Source organism: Pristis pectinata, chromosome 18 (genome assembly GCF_009764475.1).
Source record: "Pristis pectinata isolate sPriPec2 chromosome 18, sPriPec2.1.pri, whole genome shotgun sequence".
Taxonomy (NCBI): domain Eukaryota; kingdom Metazoa; phylum Chordata; class Chondrichthyes; order Rhinopristiformes; family Pristidae; genus Pristis; species Pristis pectinata.
Window position 1 is genome coordinate 27,839,920 of NC_067422.1, and position 16,448 is coordinate 27,856,367.

The following is a 16,448-nucleotide window of genomic DNA, read 5'->3' on the forward strand; positions in this document are numbered from 1 at the left end:
GATTTTAAACATTAACTAGCTCTTTCTTGAGGGAGATGCAGGGTCCCACATTGTACTATGCTCAGTAGTAAAATTCTCCAGATTTATATACAAGCAGTTTCAGTATCCAGTTACTTCATGCTATTCCCGTGTTGCTGAAATATGGGGGGATGATTCACCTTTGGTCACTAGTGCTTAATGTCTACTAGAATATTAGCTGCCAGTTTTACGCTCTCCACACATGTTTGGTACAAACCACCACAGAAGATTTCTCCCTATAAATTTCTGAGCATTTTTGGCAAGGGAAGCAGTGCATTACCATTCAAAGAAAAGATTTAAGGTACTTTGCAAAACATGCTAGTCAATCTTCCGCTCGTGCTCATCCACCACAGTGGTTTAACTTGGTGAAGCCAATAATAATGTTGACGTTCATGTAGTGCTTGTAGGATTTAGAACCCACAATAGGAAATGGAGTCACTTCATACACTCAAGAGGTTCTAGCTGTATGAAAAGGTATTTTAGTTCAGCATGATGTCCTTTTTTTTGGCTGATCTTAAATACATCTTCACACTTTTTAACAATGGGGTAGGAATTCTTTTTGCTGGTGGGAACTCAGTTCAGCTGTGCTTAAAATTTCTGCTTTTTATCAGGGAGTAGAAGCGTTTCCCCAAGTCAGTGCATCACCTGAGTTTATGTACTGAGCAGGAGTGTAGGGTCTTGAACCAAGCGTTTGGCTATCTTGTTTGGAAGGTGACTGATCTGGAAGTTGCTGAATGACACATACCTCACATATTGAATGATCCAGAAGTTTGGTAAAGACATGAGGGTGTGTTAGGGCACATGAAAGTCATGTAAGAGTCAAGATTGTTGAGTGACAGGGATTTAAAGAGTAGTATAGTATGAGGGCCTTCTTATTGGCCAACGGTGGTGGTGAGGTTGGATTCCATCCCACAGCAAACCACCTAGTCCAACTTTAACACCACCTCTCATCAACAAGATGTTAAAAGGACCATCTGCCAGCTGTAGATTAATAGCCTTGGAGTATTTGGTAACTCCACCAAGTTCCAAAATTTGGTCGAAAGGAATTTCAGTCACAACTTCATCTCTCCATCTTTGAAGAGGAGGAGATGCCAGGGGATGCCAAGTGTGCTGTAATCATTTCCATCACTGAGAAAAGAGAAATCTGATTACAGTAACTATTGAGAGGTTTCTATGGTGTCTTCCAGAGGGAGAGTCACTGCCAAAGTCCTCTCCAACCGCCAAAGAACTGCTTTCTAAATCAAAGTGTAGACTCGGCCAATCTAGAGGCACAGTGGACATGTTTTTCTGTGCACATTCACTCCAAGTGGAAAGCAGGGACCAGCATCATCCACCATACAAGGCCTTTATTGAGCTCAAAATAGCCTTTGAGTTTGTCAGTCAAGATGGACTGTGAAAAATTATTAAATTTGGCTGCCATTTTTTATCTGCCATTATCTTAATCCATGGGTCCCATAGACCCATTCTCAGTACAGATTAGTGTTAAACAAGGCTGTGTTCTTGCCCCAATCCTCTTCTCTATCTTTTCTCACTGCAATGCTGCACCTCACCTCCAACTAGCTTCCATCGCAGTGGAGCTAATCTATAGGATGAATAAGAAACTGTTCAACACATATCACCTCTGCTCCAGAACCACTGTCACCCCAATGTCAGTCATTGAGCTGCAGTATGCTGGTAATGCAGACGTTTGGAAGCTACATTCCAACTCATTGTCAGCTCGTTCACTGAAGCATACAAGAGAATGGGCTTTACACTAAACGGAAGTCCTCCACTGGGCTTTACACTGAATACTCCAAAACAGAAGTCCTCCACCAGCCTGCCTGTGCTGTACAATACTGCTCCCCTAGAATAAAGATCCACTTCAAGATCCTAGAAAATGTAATACAGGCAGTCCCTGGGTTTTGTAAGGGTTCTGCTCCCAAGAACTGTCCTTAAGCTGATTTCTCCGTAAGTCAGAAAGTCTGTTTTCTATAGCTACCCATACCGTATTGCTCTACATACACTTGCTATAATTCTTTCATTTCATTGAATAACCATGGTAACACTCCTCATAATTAAACAAGTGGAATATATACTGTATCCAGTCATTAATGAATACCATGAAACATATTATTATCACTAGTTTGAAAATGCTTTACAAGTGTATGGGAGAATTTGTATAAAGTCAGGTTTTCATAAGTCAGATCATTCATAACCCAGGGAGCCCCTGTATAGGGAACATGACAGCTAATTTGTACATTGCAGGATACCAAATAGACATGTGATAATCTGCTTTAGTGACGTTAGTTAAGACATAATATTAGCTGAACCTTTGGGAAGGACTTTACTGCTTCTTTTTGAATGGCATCATGGAATTTTTTACATCCTCCTGAAGAGGCAGAATGTGTCTCAGTTTAATGTCTCATCCTGAAGACAGCACCTTCACCAATGCAGCTTTCCCTCAGCAATGATTTTAAAAGAGAGGCTAGCATCTATAGCCTCTTCATCCAAATGTGAGATTGTTCCCAAATGAGTTATGACTGATACCAGCTGCTTGTGATTCCTGATAAGTTGTCTGCACCTTGCTTCATATTTGAGGTGACAGTGATAGGTGATTTTGATAAAACTACCTTTATAGCAGAATAAAATACTTGTTTTAACATCACCTAGCTAACTTCCATGAGTAAAGGTGAGAAAATGGTAGAGAATGATGTGTCTAGAAATTGCAGAAATGAAGTCTGACCAGTTCTTTTGAATTGCAGGCGACACATATGGCCAAACTTATAATGAAAATGGAATTTCCATCTTGGTTAGGGAACTCCAAATTTAAAGTAATATTTTCCTTAAATATCTTTGCTTGTTGTCTTTGAGTACCCTTCATAATGCTTCTTTCCAAACTCCTTTAATGAAACAGGTAGCCGTTCGAGACCTCAGCAGCCTTCCTGACACGGCATAAACTCCACCTCTTCCAACAGTTCCCCATCAAGGAAATCTGTTTGAAAATAATAAGAAATATTGAGCATACCATACCTGCAAAATCACCATCACATAAAGAACTAGAATTTCACCATAAGCAAATTTCTGAGAGAGCTACTGGTACAAAATAAAATGACAGAGAGTAAGGAGGGAAAATTCAATCTAAAGCTCAGGCAACTATTCAGATCTGTTGAAACGTTGTTTCAGACTATGTCCTCAATACTGTGGCTTCTTGGGATCACATTCACACTGTAATATTTGGGTGCTGATATTAATGTTATGGTACAAACCAGATTTATTATTTTGAATACACTAAATAATTAGGATCTTATGCTTATGTTGCTGAGTACTGCTGTAGCTTCACATGGTTATTCCAACAATTTTAGACTTTGTCCATACACAAAGAAGCAGTTATGTGTTGGCTGTTTGGAAAGCTTTTAGCATCTTTCTTGTGACTAAAACAATGATATCTTTGTACCGCTGCAGTCTGGAACACAGGCATCGCTTCTCTATCCTACTTACCATAGTGGGTTTGGATTTAGTTAATCAGACAGAGGTTGCAGTCTGAATTGTCTGCTTTGTTGGGATAAGTGCTGACGGATTGCTAAGAACGATTCCAACCTGGTGTTTCCGGAGGTGTCCTGGAGGGAGTTAGGCTGTACAATGGGATAGCAAGCTGTGTCAAGAATGGACATGCTTTAAAACTCACTAATTCTTTACTTGTGACAGAATACATTTAATTTAAACAAAGTCAGAAGTCTGGCTACCATTTTCAATTGTTTGTTTTTCCTTTTGGAAATAAGAACCTAACTACTTTTCACCAAGACTTCTCACATTTATTTTCTTTGCTTAATGATTGCAGTGTATGATGAAGTGCTAGGGAATGGAATACATTTTTAGATTACACCCTTCCAGCTCTCCCAACTTTGCATGGGAGAAATAAAACCATCCTGTATTGCTATTTACAGGACACTAGCCTAGGATTTCATTGTTTTCTTTGTTCTATATGTCTAATTGAGGGTTCCTCAAATAGAGCCACACTCAAAGAATTGTGGTGTGTCATTAGTTCCACAGCATACTGGGGTACTGTGGTATTATGATTATATTGCTGGACTAGTAATCCAGAGACCTAGTTTAATGATTAGGAAATGTATTCAAATCCTGCCCTGGTAGGTGTGAATGCAAATTCAATTAAAAAGATGTCAGGGTATTAATTTAGTAATAGTGACTATGAAATCATGGATTGTTATTCAAAACAAAGCCAATGACCTTCAGGGAATAATTTCTGCTATCCTTGCCTGTCTGGCATTTAACAACTTTTAGTGAAATGGCCTAACAAACCATTCAATGATGGCATTAGGCACTGTGGGAACAATCTCAACACATAATCTGCAACAAATCAAGATGGCAGCTCCCACCGTCTTCTCAAGGTGAATTAGAGGTGGACAACAAATGATGCCAGCATTCTGTGAATGATAAAAGAATATAAGGTTTAACATTTAACTTGTTAAGTAATGCATTGGAATTTCATCCTGAATTATAAGAACATGAAATAAGGGCTGGAGCAGACTATATGACCCTGCTCCACCATTCACTGATATAATAGTGGCTGATCCTCGATATCATCTCTATCTTCCCACGCTACGCGTGGTATCCCTATATTTCTTTACATGCTCAACTCCCTGGAGTTGACCATGGTTGAAAGATCTATATAACACGTGTATGTTGGGGGACTGACAGCTCAGTTTATACTATGGCCAGGTGTCTTGAAAGGATTTTAACATATTTCTTTGCTTCTGTGTATTTCATTACACTTGCTACTATTATAGAATGGAAGTAGGGCCATGATTTATTTGTGCTGTAAGTAGACCAATATTGTGACATTATGTGAAGTTTCCTGACAAAAGACATAACTTATGTTGTGTCCATTGAAATAGGGAAAACCACTTTAAGCTTCTTCACAGTGGTATTTCTTTTGTATAGTTTTACTAGCTTCTTTACAGAAAGGTGCTGTTGTATTTCAGGCAACCAAATTCTGAAGCAGCCTTCTTGAGGTTACCACAACTTCTGGGACAACTTTATGACCTGTAAATAAAGTGTAGCTTATTTGGTTCAAGTAGGTTGAATTTCAAATTAGTATGCTGAATATTATAAAGTCATCAGGCTGCAAAGAAAATGAAATACATGTTCAAGCTGAACTATATGCCAAAAAATTCAGTGTGGTGGGGATACAACTGGAAGGGACTGAGATCCAAAATGGAAACTTTGGCTTCAAGTCACATGCTTTGTGAAAACCTGTGTATAAAGATGTAAGAAACAGGTGCAGGAGTAAGCCTAACAACTCTCCAATCTCTCTACCCTTCAGAAATATTGTTCCTAGTTATGGGAGGAATTTGAGGCTAACACTGTGAGGGAACTAAGTTAAAATTGCAGTAAGTGATTTGATCAAGTATAAACATCTCACAAACAATCCTGTCTAATTTTACTCGCATTGGTTCTAGCGTGGTTTTTCTGTCATGGTTCGGGATTTGAAACATATATCTTTGGCAGAAGTGCAGATGAGAAGTTGCAGTCCATTGTGCACTTTGCTTAATGTTTTCTATTTGGCTTCAACACAAAGAAAAATGAGTAGTGTATAATAGACGGCAACCCCTAAAAGCATTTTTGTCCTCAGAACAGTTGAATTTCACACTTATTAGGTTCCGTACACATTGAATTGATTGTTTAAGAAGGAATCTTTGTTAAATGTGGCCAAGTCATGGCAGAATGTTAGAAAATTGCCCTACTTTTAGTACACAGTTAAAATATTGTGGATACCTGGACGAGGATATTGTATCTCCAGCAGTGGCGTTTTACACTTGCCATAGGACTCAACCCTTCCTTTCAGTGGAATACTTTGATGACATCATTGATGTTGACCAGTTAAACAGATTACTTTTGAAAAGAAGTTAATAGGATAGAATATTGGGAAATGTTTTTAAATTTATTAATTGAGTAATTGAGGAATTCAGATCTCAGGCGGGCCTCAAGTTTAATGTCCAATGTCAAACACAGCAGTAGTAGGGGTAATATAATTGGATTTGAGAATTGTTTTTCATTAGGAAATGAAAGATCAACGAAGGATCAATTGTGACATGATCACGTGTTAATAAGGGCTGCCGGGGAGTTGAATAAGAGAGATGGTAATTTGTGAAAATTGCCAGAAGTACTTTTACTATAATCATCTTGATTTACAAATTGGGGCTTTTGATACATGATTAAAGTGTAGCCAGTCAAGGGCTAAGCATAAGCTAATTGGAAGATTGACCTACAATCTGCTCAATTCATAACATGAGCTGTGATAAGCAGGACAGTCAAAAAAAACAATCAGGCCAGGGGGTCACACCTCCTGACAATGAGCATAGGGAAAAGAAGTCAATGACCTGCTGCTCAGCAGCAGAGGTGGTAGACGGGTGAACCAGTATGTGGGGGAAGCATGTGTAAAGTGCAGGGAGAAGTTAAGAGAACATAAGATTTATAAACATAAAGGAGCTAAGGATGATCACTTCTAGTAAGTCTCAGGAATGGTAAGATACATGCTGGCTTCTCAGTTGAAGAAATAGATAATATGTTATTCATTGAAACTGTCTTTCTTCTTGGCAGGTTTTTACTTCCCATGGTCCTACTGTCATCATGCCAACATGGTTCTGCTCTCGAGAATGGTTTGACTCCATTGGGAAGTTTGATGAAAGCGGAAAAGTGAGTACCATGGTCCACTCAGAATAAAACATGAAGAAAGGTTCAAAGGCTTTTTATCTACCTTTCTTATACTACCAACATTTTCCCACTTAAATCATTGCATCCTCAGGCTTTCCACATGAACGTGGAATTTCTGAAGATGCTGTCAGCTATTTCTAGTATTTTTCAAGATTGCACTACAATGTTGAGCCCCTTATGGAGTACAGTGACAGAGTGCAAAGCTGGGTCAATTTCTCAGCACTGGTGAAAGTACTCGAACAACCTCTGCCAGGTTAGATCTGACGTGCGAACATTGACTTCATTTTCCTTCAACCATTCGGCACAACCCTAATCACTACAGCTTAGCAACTCTCTGAGCACTTTGATCACTTTGCACTAAAATGGACTTTTTCTGTACTAATTGTGTTCTTCCTTGTAAAAATTGTGTATAATTTATGCTTAATTTATGTTTTTCTTGTGAATGCTGCTTTTATGATGCCATGTGCCTGTGATGCTGCTGTAAGTTTTTCATTGAACCTGTGCATATGTGCACATGTGCAAATGACAATAAACTCAACTTTGACTTTGAACAACAAAGGTAGGTTTTTAGTTGATTTATTGATTTTGAAATTGTTTTATGGTGTTTAAATATTATTAACTTATTAATATCCTTTTGTTAATGGTTTTAATATTTTTAGGTCTCAATATTTGTGTCACTATCTTGCCTGCTTCAGGAGCTGAATGACAAGAGGCATTGATGGTTATCAAAAAAAACTGCCAACAATACCTTACACTTATTTGTTATCTTTCACATGGTAAATATCCCAAGGAGCTTCTCAAGAATAAAAGAGTCCAAAGCATACTTAGATCTGGCCAGTGATTCTTTGAAGAACCACCTGTGATATCCTCCCTGAGAATCAGTTTGTCCCTAACTTCTACGCCTGCCAGCTGAAACACAGAAATCAGAGATGAGCTGGAGATCAAGATGCCGCCAGATCTGACTTCCTGCTGCACCACCAGACTCACGACTGATAATAGAGGCAAAGCACAAACATACTGAGCTGAGGGGCTGGGTGCATGGCCCAGAGTTGTAGAAATGTAGAATTCTTGAAGAGGTTTTATGGCTGGAAGAAGCTAGGGAGAAAGTAGGGTATTTGTATATGGGGTAAAATTTTAAGATTGAAACATATTTGTATAGCCCAGATTGAAGGCTAAAAAAGGTTGTGTGGAGGTGGGGGAAATTCCAAAGCAGCATGACCTTTGATAATAAGATTCCCCAGTTAAAATACTCAAATTTGATAGAAACCATTGAATGTCTTACCCACAGTATCTATTTGCTTAATGTTTCAGTGAAAGGTTCTGTAGTATCATTGAGATTCATTAACGTCATGCTTGAAGAGGATTAAATACAAACATAAATTGTCTCTCAAAGGAATTTTATTTTAATTAAAACCGACCCTGGCTGAGGAGGAGTTACCGGCACTTTGATGTAAACAGAAAAGTGCAGTAATTGATGTGCACATGGACAGATTGCAAGGGCCAAGAGTGAGGAGTTACAGACCCTGCTCAAAGTGTCAGGACTGCTGAGATACAACACATGCCATGAAGGGAAAGAGGGAAGGAAAGCTATCTATGATGCATTTTCATTATCATTGCAGTCCATGCCTGTTACAGTCAATTTGTCTAGAGAACATATCAGCAATTGTACAGAAATTCATCCCTTTCTGTTATTATCATTTGAGCCTGAGTTTGGCACACAAAGATAAATTATTTTTGAGTCTCTTAATTGGGGTAAAAACAGGAAACAAAAGCCCAGGAAAGCCTAGCTTGGCAAACGTGCAGAACTGTAGCAAGTTCTGCTGATCACTAGCAGTTCTGAACCTTACTTGAGTACTACAAAGGAAAAAGGAACCTGCTTATTAATGGTTAGGTTACTGTTTATCAGTGCCTTGATGAAGGTGAAAGGATTGGAACACTGGTTAATGAAACAATCACTGGGGCACATCTTCTGATTATCTATTAGCAGTTACTTCTCTATCTGCTGGCTTTCTTATTGAATGGTAGGCAGAAGGGCTTAGGTGTGTGTCCTGTGAGACTGACAGAGTCTCCACTGGGACCTCAGCTTGACCTCAGCTCAGAATCTACCAGTCCTTGTCTTGGTGGATGAGTCCCACAGCCAACAGTCCAGGGAAAGTGTTGGTGTATCTATACAGTGGGAATGAAGGGAGGGGACATATTATTGGTTATTTCATTTAGAAATTGGTTGTTTCCGCAATAGGAACTTCTGGTTTCCTCTCATATTCCTGCTAAACTCCAAATCTCCCATCGCTCTTCCTTCTCTCCAGTTTTCTGGCTAGTGTGCAGGTGCACTTAAAGATGGATGTGGGAGGTGAGTAACAGACAAAGATTGGAGTTGGACATAATGATTTTTTCCTCACCGACAGACAGGTGCTACTAAAAGCCCAATGGGCTCACTGATGTAGTGTAGGAGAGTGGGAAGATGAAGTCAAGGAAGTGGTCAGATACACCGAGTTAAATCCTGCAGGTGCTGCCAACCCATGATATTGAGCAGCACCCATGGACAAAGGAACAGAGGTGTTGCTGCAGATCAGTGACCATTCCGACAATAGGACTGACACATTAACTCTGGTTCTCTCTCAGCACCAACTAAAGTCAAAGGTCTGTAAGCTTTCACAACATTTTGTAATGCTGCTGCCATTTGGCAACTTTGATCATGAGTGAAGCAAGGAGGATGGGGCCCCACTTGCTGTCAAGGCCACTTGGGGGTGAAGCCAATCACAAGGTCAGAAAAGAGCCTCTCTGTTCATTGGAAGAGTGCACCCATGTGCACATTACATTTAACGGTGTGGACTGAGCATGTGCGAACAGTAAGTTCAATGGACTTGGTGGTCTTCGGAAGATCTGCTCCATTGCATAGTCTCACAAAGCAAGCTGAAAGCCAAAGACTGTATCACCAGCTGGCAGATAGACCTGATGAATTCATATGCTGCCTAATTCAAGAAATAAAGTCAGCTGAAACATATTAATGTTTAATAGTGATGATTAACACATTGAGAATTCCAGTCCGTCAAAAGGACAATTAACATTCATACATTCTCAGGTGAAGTATTGGAGGCAGCTTCACACTGAATGGTTCATCACAGTCTTCAGATTTCAATTTACAAGGGACAGTTGCAGGAAATATGACTATTGGAAACCAGCCTACATGGTTAACCGGAGCATCATACTTAGCACAAACTCCTTTTTAGCTCCAAATCACAGCTGGACAACATTTTCCATGTTTATCATCCTTCTTAATTTTCCTTAACAACTCTCATTCTTTAGACAGCCAACAGTACTTTCCTCTTCTAGCACTACCTTCACAGTCCATCTCTGTATAGACTCCCCTAGATCTAATATCCCCAGAAATCACTTCACCTTGGGAATCTCGGAAGGACCCATACCTGACTTTCCAAATGTTGCTATCATTGATGGATATACTGGCTTCCCCATACACACTTTTAACAATCAACTACATCTCTCTGTAACCATTGCCAATGCCCCTACTCCACCTGTGTTACGATCCAGTTTGACCCACCTAGTCTGTTTAAGTTTCCCAGTAAACCAGTACTCATATTGGAAACCCTAATCTGTCACTAATCTGTATCTCTAGGGTGTCCCTGAAGATTTGATGTTCTTCTATGAAAGTCTTCGGAAGGGAGGAGGCATGTTTCGAGTGGATCACTGTCTGCTTGTCTATCGCTATCACTCAGAGGCTGCAACACATGCCGTTTTAGAGTAAGGCTTCACTCTGGAATTTTGACTTTTTCAAATTATGTTGCACTCAGAGTATCTTGTTTGGTCTCGGATGTTGCACTGAGCTTTCATCAGTTCAAAAATGTAGGTAGCTAATTTAAGAAAATTAGAATGCTGTCAAAACAAACGTGAGTGTTGAACTTAAACAGCAACTCCTCATTGAACTATTAGGACAGTTATCCTGTTATGTTCCTTTTGATTGACTCGTGTCTGAGATAAGTAGTGTGAAGGTGACAGCTTTTCATATTCCTTCAGTTCAGTGTTTAATGTGTGATAGAAAACAGCAATTGACCCATTTATTCCGAGTGAGGACCCACATGAGTTTTCTGTGATCAATAAAAATACTTTCCTCACTCAGGGAACACATTGGACTTTCCCTTGTTCATTCTGGGCATAGACTTGTGACCAAAATGATTTATTTTAACTTCTTTAATACATGCTGAGATAGTGTGGTGCCCAGCATGGGTCTCTGAACAATACAGTCTTCATACTGGTAACATACTCTGCTTGTCCCAGGTGGCTTCACAAAGTAATTACTGTATTTGATAACATAAAATTTCATTTAGTTAGAGATGTCTTAAATAACTAGGAGAGAGGGAAGAAAATTCCATTTAAACGATCAAGTTTTGTACACTCAGAAAGAATATTCTAGACCTGGCCTTCGAGGATCCAGAACAGCAGCTGAAAGAATTCCTAGTTTTCCATTACTCATATTAGAGAGCATCTGCAAAAAAGTTCAGTCATAAACCATTGCAAAATGGTAAAAAAGATATTCAAAAGATCTTCTGAAAGTGAGTCTTGTCAGCATAAAAGATATTGATCAATGTCACAGATGTCAGGTTGTAAGAATTATTAATGTGGTCAAGATCCTCGCTCCTAAGTTTCATGAAAGGATCTGTCCCTAATAAGTATATAATACTCATATGGCACTTCTGTACAGTTTTGATGTTATGCTACCAGTGCATAAGTGAAAAGTACAGCTGTTAGTGACTAGCTCTGATGAAAGTCATCAAAACAGGAAGATGGAAAATCTTATTTCACATTAGATTACAATAAAACTCAAAAGGAATGGAAAATTTTAAGACTGTGAACAGGGATTATCTCAACAGCTATTCTATTTTAAATGATTGCTCAGCTTAGATTGTTCACAAAATTGTTGATAACTTAGTTGGTGAAACAATTTCCATCAGGTTAAGTAATTAATCCCCATTTTTGCAATATCTTTTTGCAACTTTAAAGTTACAATGTGTTTCACAGCCATAGGTTGGCCTTACCAAAGAAGGAGTTGGAGAGGGATGGGGAGCTAGTAGGAAGAGATTGGATATTCATCCTCAGTCACTGCACAGACAGGGTAGTGGCTGTGCATTGTATCCACTTTCAAAAGTTTCTCCATTCACTTTAGTGGAATCGTATTTCAAAAGCAAAGTATAATCTGTATCTGCCTAGTCATAGAGACATTCAGTATGGAAACAAGCACTTCCACACCATTTATATTAGTCCTACACAAATCCCAGTTTATTTTTCTCACGTTCCCATCATGTCCCTCCAGGTTCTACCATTCACCAAAATATTAGAGGAAATGTACAGCAGCCAATTAACCTACCAACCGATCGAGCAAACTCCACACAGACGACACTGGAGGTCAGGACTGAACCCAAGTTGTTGGAGCTTGAGGCAGCAGCTCTCCTACCTGAGACATCATGCTGCCCCTATTGCATATTTAGCATAAGCATCTGAGGACAGATTCCTACCAGAAGAGCTTTTGAGCTGCTGCTAGAACAAAGGTCTCAGGGTGGAAGTTCCAAAGTGTCTGTAAAAAATGATTGGAAGTTCCATTTCTGATAATACCATGGTGGTCGGACAAAAGTATTGTAGAACAGAGATTGAACTTGGGGTCAATGGCTATAAAAGGTAAGGGTAAAGTGAAGGCACGAAGGGATTGAAGGTATTGAATGTTTTGATACAATGATCATAAGAGCTTGGCCATCTGTGGTAACAAGAGTTCGAGTGGTAAAGTGAGCAAAACGTTGTGGCAAGTTGGGATGCAGTTGGAGGAGTTAAAGAAGATTTGGACAGACTTGGATGGAATTCAAGATTGCAGCAAAGAAAGCAATGAGGAAGTTTGAAATAGAGAATGACAGTATTGTGGATGCCAATCAGAGACTGGCAACATGGTTTGTTTGATGAAAATCAAACCGCAGTTGCTGCAAATCCAAAATAAAAACAGAAAATGATAGAACATTTAACAGGTCAGGTAGCACCAGGGAAAATATAAATCGAATTAATGTTTCAGATCAAAGACTCCCCATCAGAACTGGGAAGGAGAGAAAAAATGTTAGTATTAATTTGTAAGGGTGAGGGAGAGACAAAGGACACATCACTGATAGGGTGAGGACAAGGTTTACAAAGTGATCCTGCTGTTTACAGCGTCAGCTGATAGATTGATGAGGGAAGTCAGAGAGAGAGAAACCAGGCAAAGGGACTGCAATGCAGTTCATGCTGCTGCAGAACCCTGAAACAATGTTGGAAATGCCAAACGGTTCAGGCTGCACCTGTGAAGAGAGAAAAGGTCAGTTATTATTACAAAAGGATCTTTCAGTAGAATTGAACAGTTCTAATACAAACAGATTTTGATAGTGAGACTCAAAGATCTGAATGGAAGAAGTGGTACTGTTCCTTAAGTTTTTGTTGGGCCTCATCAGAACAGTGCAGGAGGCCACAGAAAGGTAGGTCAGATCCGGAGTCGGACAGAGAATTAAAGTGACAGGCATTTGGAAGTTCAGAGTCACCCTGTGGACTGAATGGATGTGTTCTCCAAAGAAATTGCCCGTATGCATTTGGTTTCTCCAATTTAGCAAAGACCAAGTGCAATACACTAGATTGAAAGACATGCAAGTGAGTCACTGCTTTAACAGTTTCCAGTTTTATGGTGTCAGCTGATTTATTTTCCCCATGGATGTTCGATCCCTCTATACCTCCACCTGGCACCAAAATAGTCTAAGGACCCTCTGCTCATTCCTTGAATAGAGGCCCAAGCAGTTCCCCTCCATCTATACATTCATTCACCCAGTTAAAACTGTTTATGCATTGAGGAACAATTCAACTCACTTTCTCCAGGTCAGAGCAATAGCCATGGGAACTCACATGGGTTCAAGTCCATTTGTGGGAACACTCCTTGTTTCAGTTCTACTCTCCCTTAACTCTTTTTGCAATGCATCAATGACTGCCCTGATGCTGCTTCCTGCACTCACACAGAACTTGGACTCTTTACTTCCCTCTCTGGATACCACTGTCTCCAACTCAGGGGATATGTTAGTCACCAATATCCATTACAAGCCCACAGATATCTCAACTGCACTTCCTCTTACCCTGCCTCCTGTAAAATCACCGCTCTGTTCTCCCAGTTCCTCTGCTCTGTTGCATCAATTCTGAAGATGAGACTTTCCACTTCGTGCCTTTGAAATACCTTCCTTTTCCTTAACCGTAGCTTCGCCTTCACCATAGTTGACAGAGTCCAAAACCCTGCCTCATCTGTTTCCTACACTTCTGCTCTCACACTTCCCAGCCTTCTGACCAGAGCAAGGCTAGAGTTCTGAGGAAGGGTCTCAAACCTGAAACAGTAACTGTTTCTGTAGATGCTGCCTGACTCACTGAGTATTTCCATCGTTTTCTGTTCTTATTTTAGATTTCCGGCATCAGAGGGTTTTTTTTTTATTTTCCCCTAGTTCTCACCTCCTGCTGCACCAGCCTCCCACAGGACCATAATAGTCTAAGAAATGAGAACAGGAGAAGGCCATTCAGCCCCTCACATCTACTCCAGCATTCAGTAGAATCATGGTTGATCTGGTGTTCCTCAAGTCTACTTTCCCCATAACTCTTACTGATTATCAATTTTTTCAATCTCAGCCTTAAATATACCCAAGAACTCTGCCCTCACTGTTTTCTGTGGCAAGGAGCTCCAACAACTCACAACCCTCTGAAAGAAGAAATTCTTCCTCATCTCAGTCTTAAATGCATACCCACTTATTCTAAGCCCATGCCTTCTGGTTCTTCCCATGATAGGAAACATCTCAGCACTATCGCTGTCAAACTCCCAAAGAATTTTATATGTTTCTATGAGATTACCTTTTGTTCTTGTAAACTTCAATGGGTAGAACAGTGACCCTTTCAGTCTTTCCTCATAGGACCATCTTTTCATACCTGGGATCATTCTTGTGAACCTTCTCTGAACTGCTTGCAATGAAGTAATATCCTTCCTTAATTGGGTGGACCAAGGTTGTTCCCAGTACTCAAGACATAGTCTTATAAATATGTAGTGTAATTTCAGTAAGGTTTCACTATTACCTGCTGCACTTGTATACTCGCTTTCAATGTTACTTACACAAGGACCCTCTCACCCCAAATCCTTTCCTGCAGATTTTCTCTGTTTAAGTAATACTTTGTTCCTTTGTTCTTCCTTCCAAATTGAATAATTTCACATTTTCCAAAATTATACTCCATTTTCTAACTTTTTGCCCACTTACTTAACATCAATATCCTGCGGTAAACTATTCGTATCCTCCTAACAACTCGCCTTCCCAGTTTTTTGAGTTGTCTGCATATTCGGCCACTGTGGATTCACTTCCTTCTTCCCAGTCATTAAAATATATTGAACACTGTTGTGGTGACCAACAGAGTTCTCTGTAGTACCCAGTTGTTACAGGTTGCCAAACTGAAAATGATCCCCTTATCCCTACTCGCTGCTTCTATGCCAATATATTACCTACTACACCATGGGTTGTCATCTTGTGACCTAACCCTCTGTAAGGCACCTTGTCAAAAGCCTTCTGGAAGGTTGGTTCCCACTATCCACTCCAGTCAAGGCTTCTTAAAAAATATCTGCTAAACTTGTCAGACACAATTTCCCCTCATGGAGCCATGCTGATTCTGCTTGATTTGATTATGATTTTCCAAATGTCCTGCTGTAACTTCCTTAATAAATGATTATAACGTTTTTCCAACTCTAAATGTTAGGCTAGTTGGCCTATAGTTACCTGTTCATTTTTTGCCTTCCTCCCTTTTTCAATAGGTATATCACATTAGAATTTTCCAATCCTCTGGCACTTCTCCAGAACGTACGATTTTTTTGACCTTAGATAATTTCTCACAATTGTACTTAATGCATCTCTTAACAATACTACTCCAATGCCTTATCCTTCTTGTCTATCTTTCTTAAAAATCAAATATCCCTAAATATTAAGTTCCCAGCTTTGAATCCCTGGCAACCATGTCTCCATAAGGCCTGCAATATCATGCTCTATTAGTTCACCTACCTTAATACAAATGTTTTGTGCATTAAGATACAAAGCCATGAGGCTTGTCTTTTTGCCACTTTTAACCATTTTACTTTTTTTTAATACCGTGACCCTACTTGCTGCTTGTCCTAGATTTCCCTGCCTTCTACTTTTACATACTGTTCTTTTTTTTCATTTCTATTCTTGCTTCTCTCTCCCCAGTCACTTTGGCAAGATTCCTATCGCCCTTTGCACTAAACAGATCAGCCTTTGTACTTTATGTCACCAACAAGAATACACCATCAGACTCACCTTCTCTACCCTTCCTTTCAACAGTCCAAAAAGTCCATTCCCTTGGCAACTCCCCACTTTGTTCCTCCATCTCCAGCTTCTCACAGCACTTTCTCAATGCAACTGCAGGAGATGCAACATGTGTTCCTTTAGCAGATCCCTTCCCACTATCCAGGGATTCAAACAGTCTTTCCAAATGAAGTGGCAATTCACTTGCATGTCTTCCACTCAAGTGCGTTGCATTCAGTAATCACAATGTGGTCTCCTCTACATTGGAGAAACCAAACGCAGATTGGGTAACTGTTTTGTGGAGGACCTCCGTTCAGTCTGCCTGGGCATTTCTGAGCTTCTATTTGCCTGTCACTTTAATTCTCCATT

General features: G+C 39.8%; 1 protein-coding gene across 4 annotated transcripts in view; it reads left to right on the forward strand.

Moving 5' to 3' along the window:
- b3gntl1 (UDP-GlcNAc:betaGal beta-1,3-N-acetylglucosaminyltransferase-like 1) overlaps positions 1-16,448 on the forward strand; it is a 263,296-nt gene that overhangs the window by 177,366 nt on the left and 69,482 nt on the right. For all 4 annotated transcript variants that reach the window (XM_052033304.1, XM_052033305.1, XM_052033306.1 and 1 more), the window contains 2 exons: positions 6,616-6,711; positions 10,364-10,488. In XM_052033304.1, the coding sequence (XP_051889264.1) occupies positions 6,616-6,711; positions 10,364-10,488 (221 nt within the window). The remainder of the gene's footprint in view (positions 1-6,615; positions 6,712-10,363; positions 10,489-16,448) is intronic.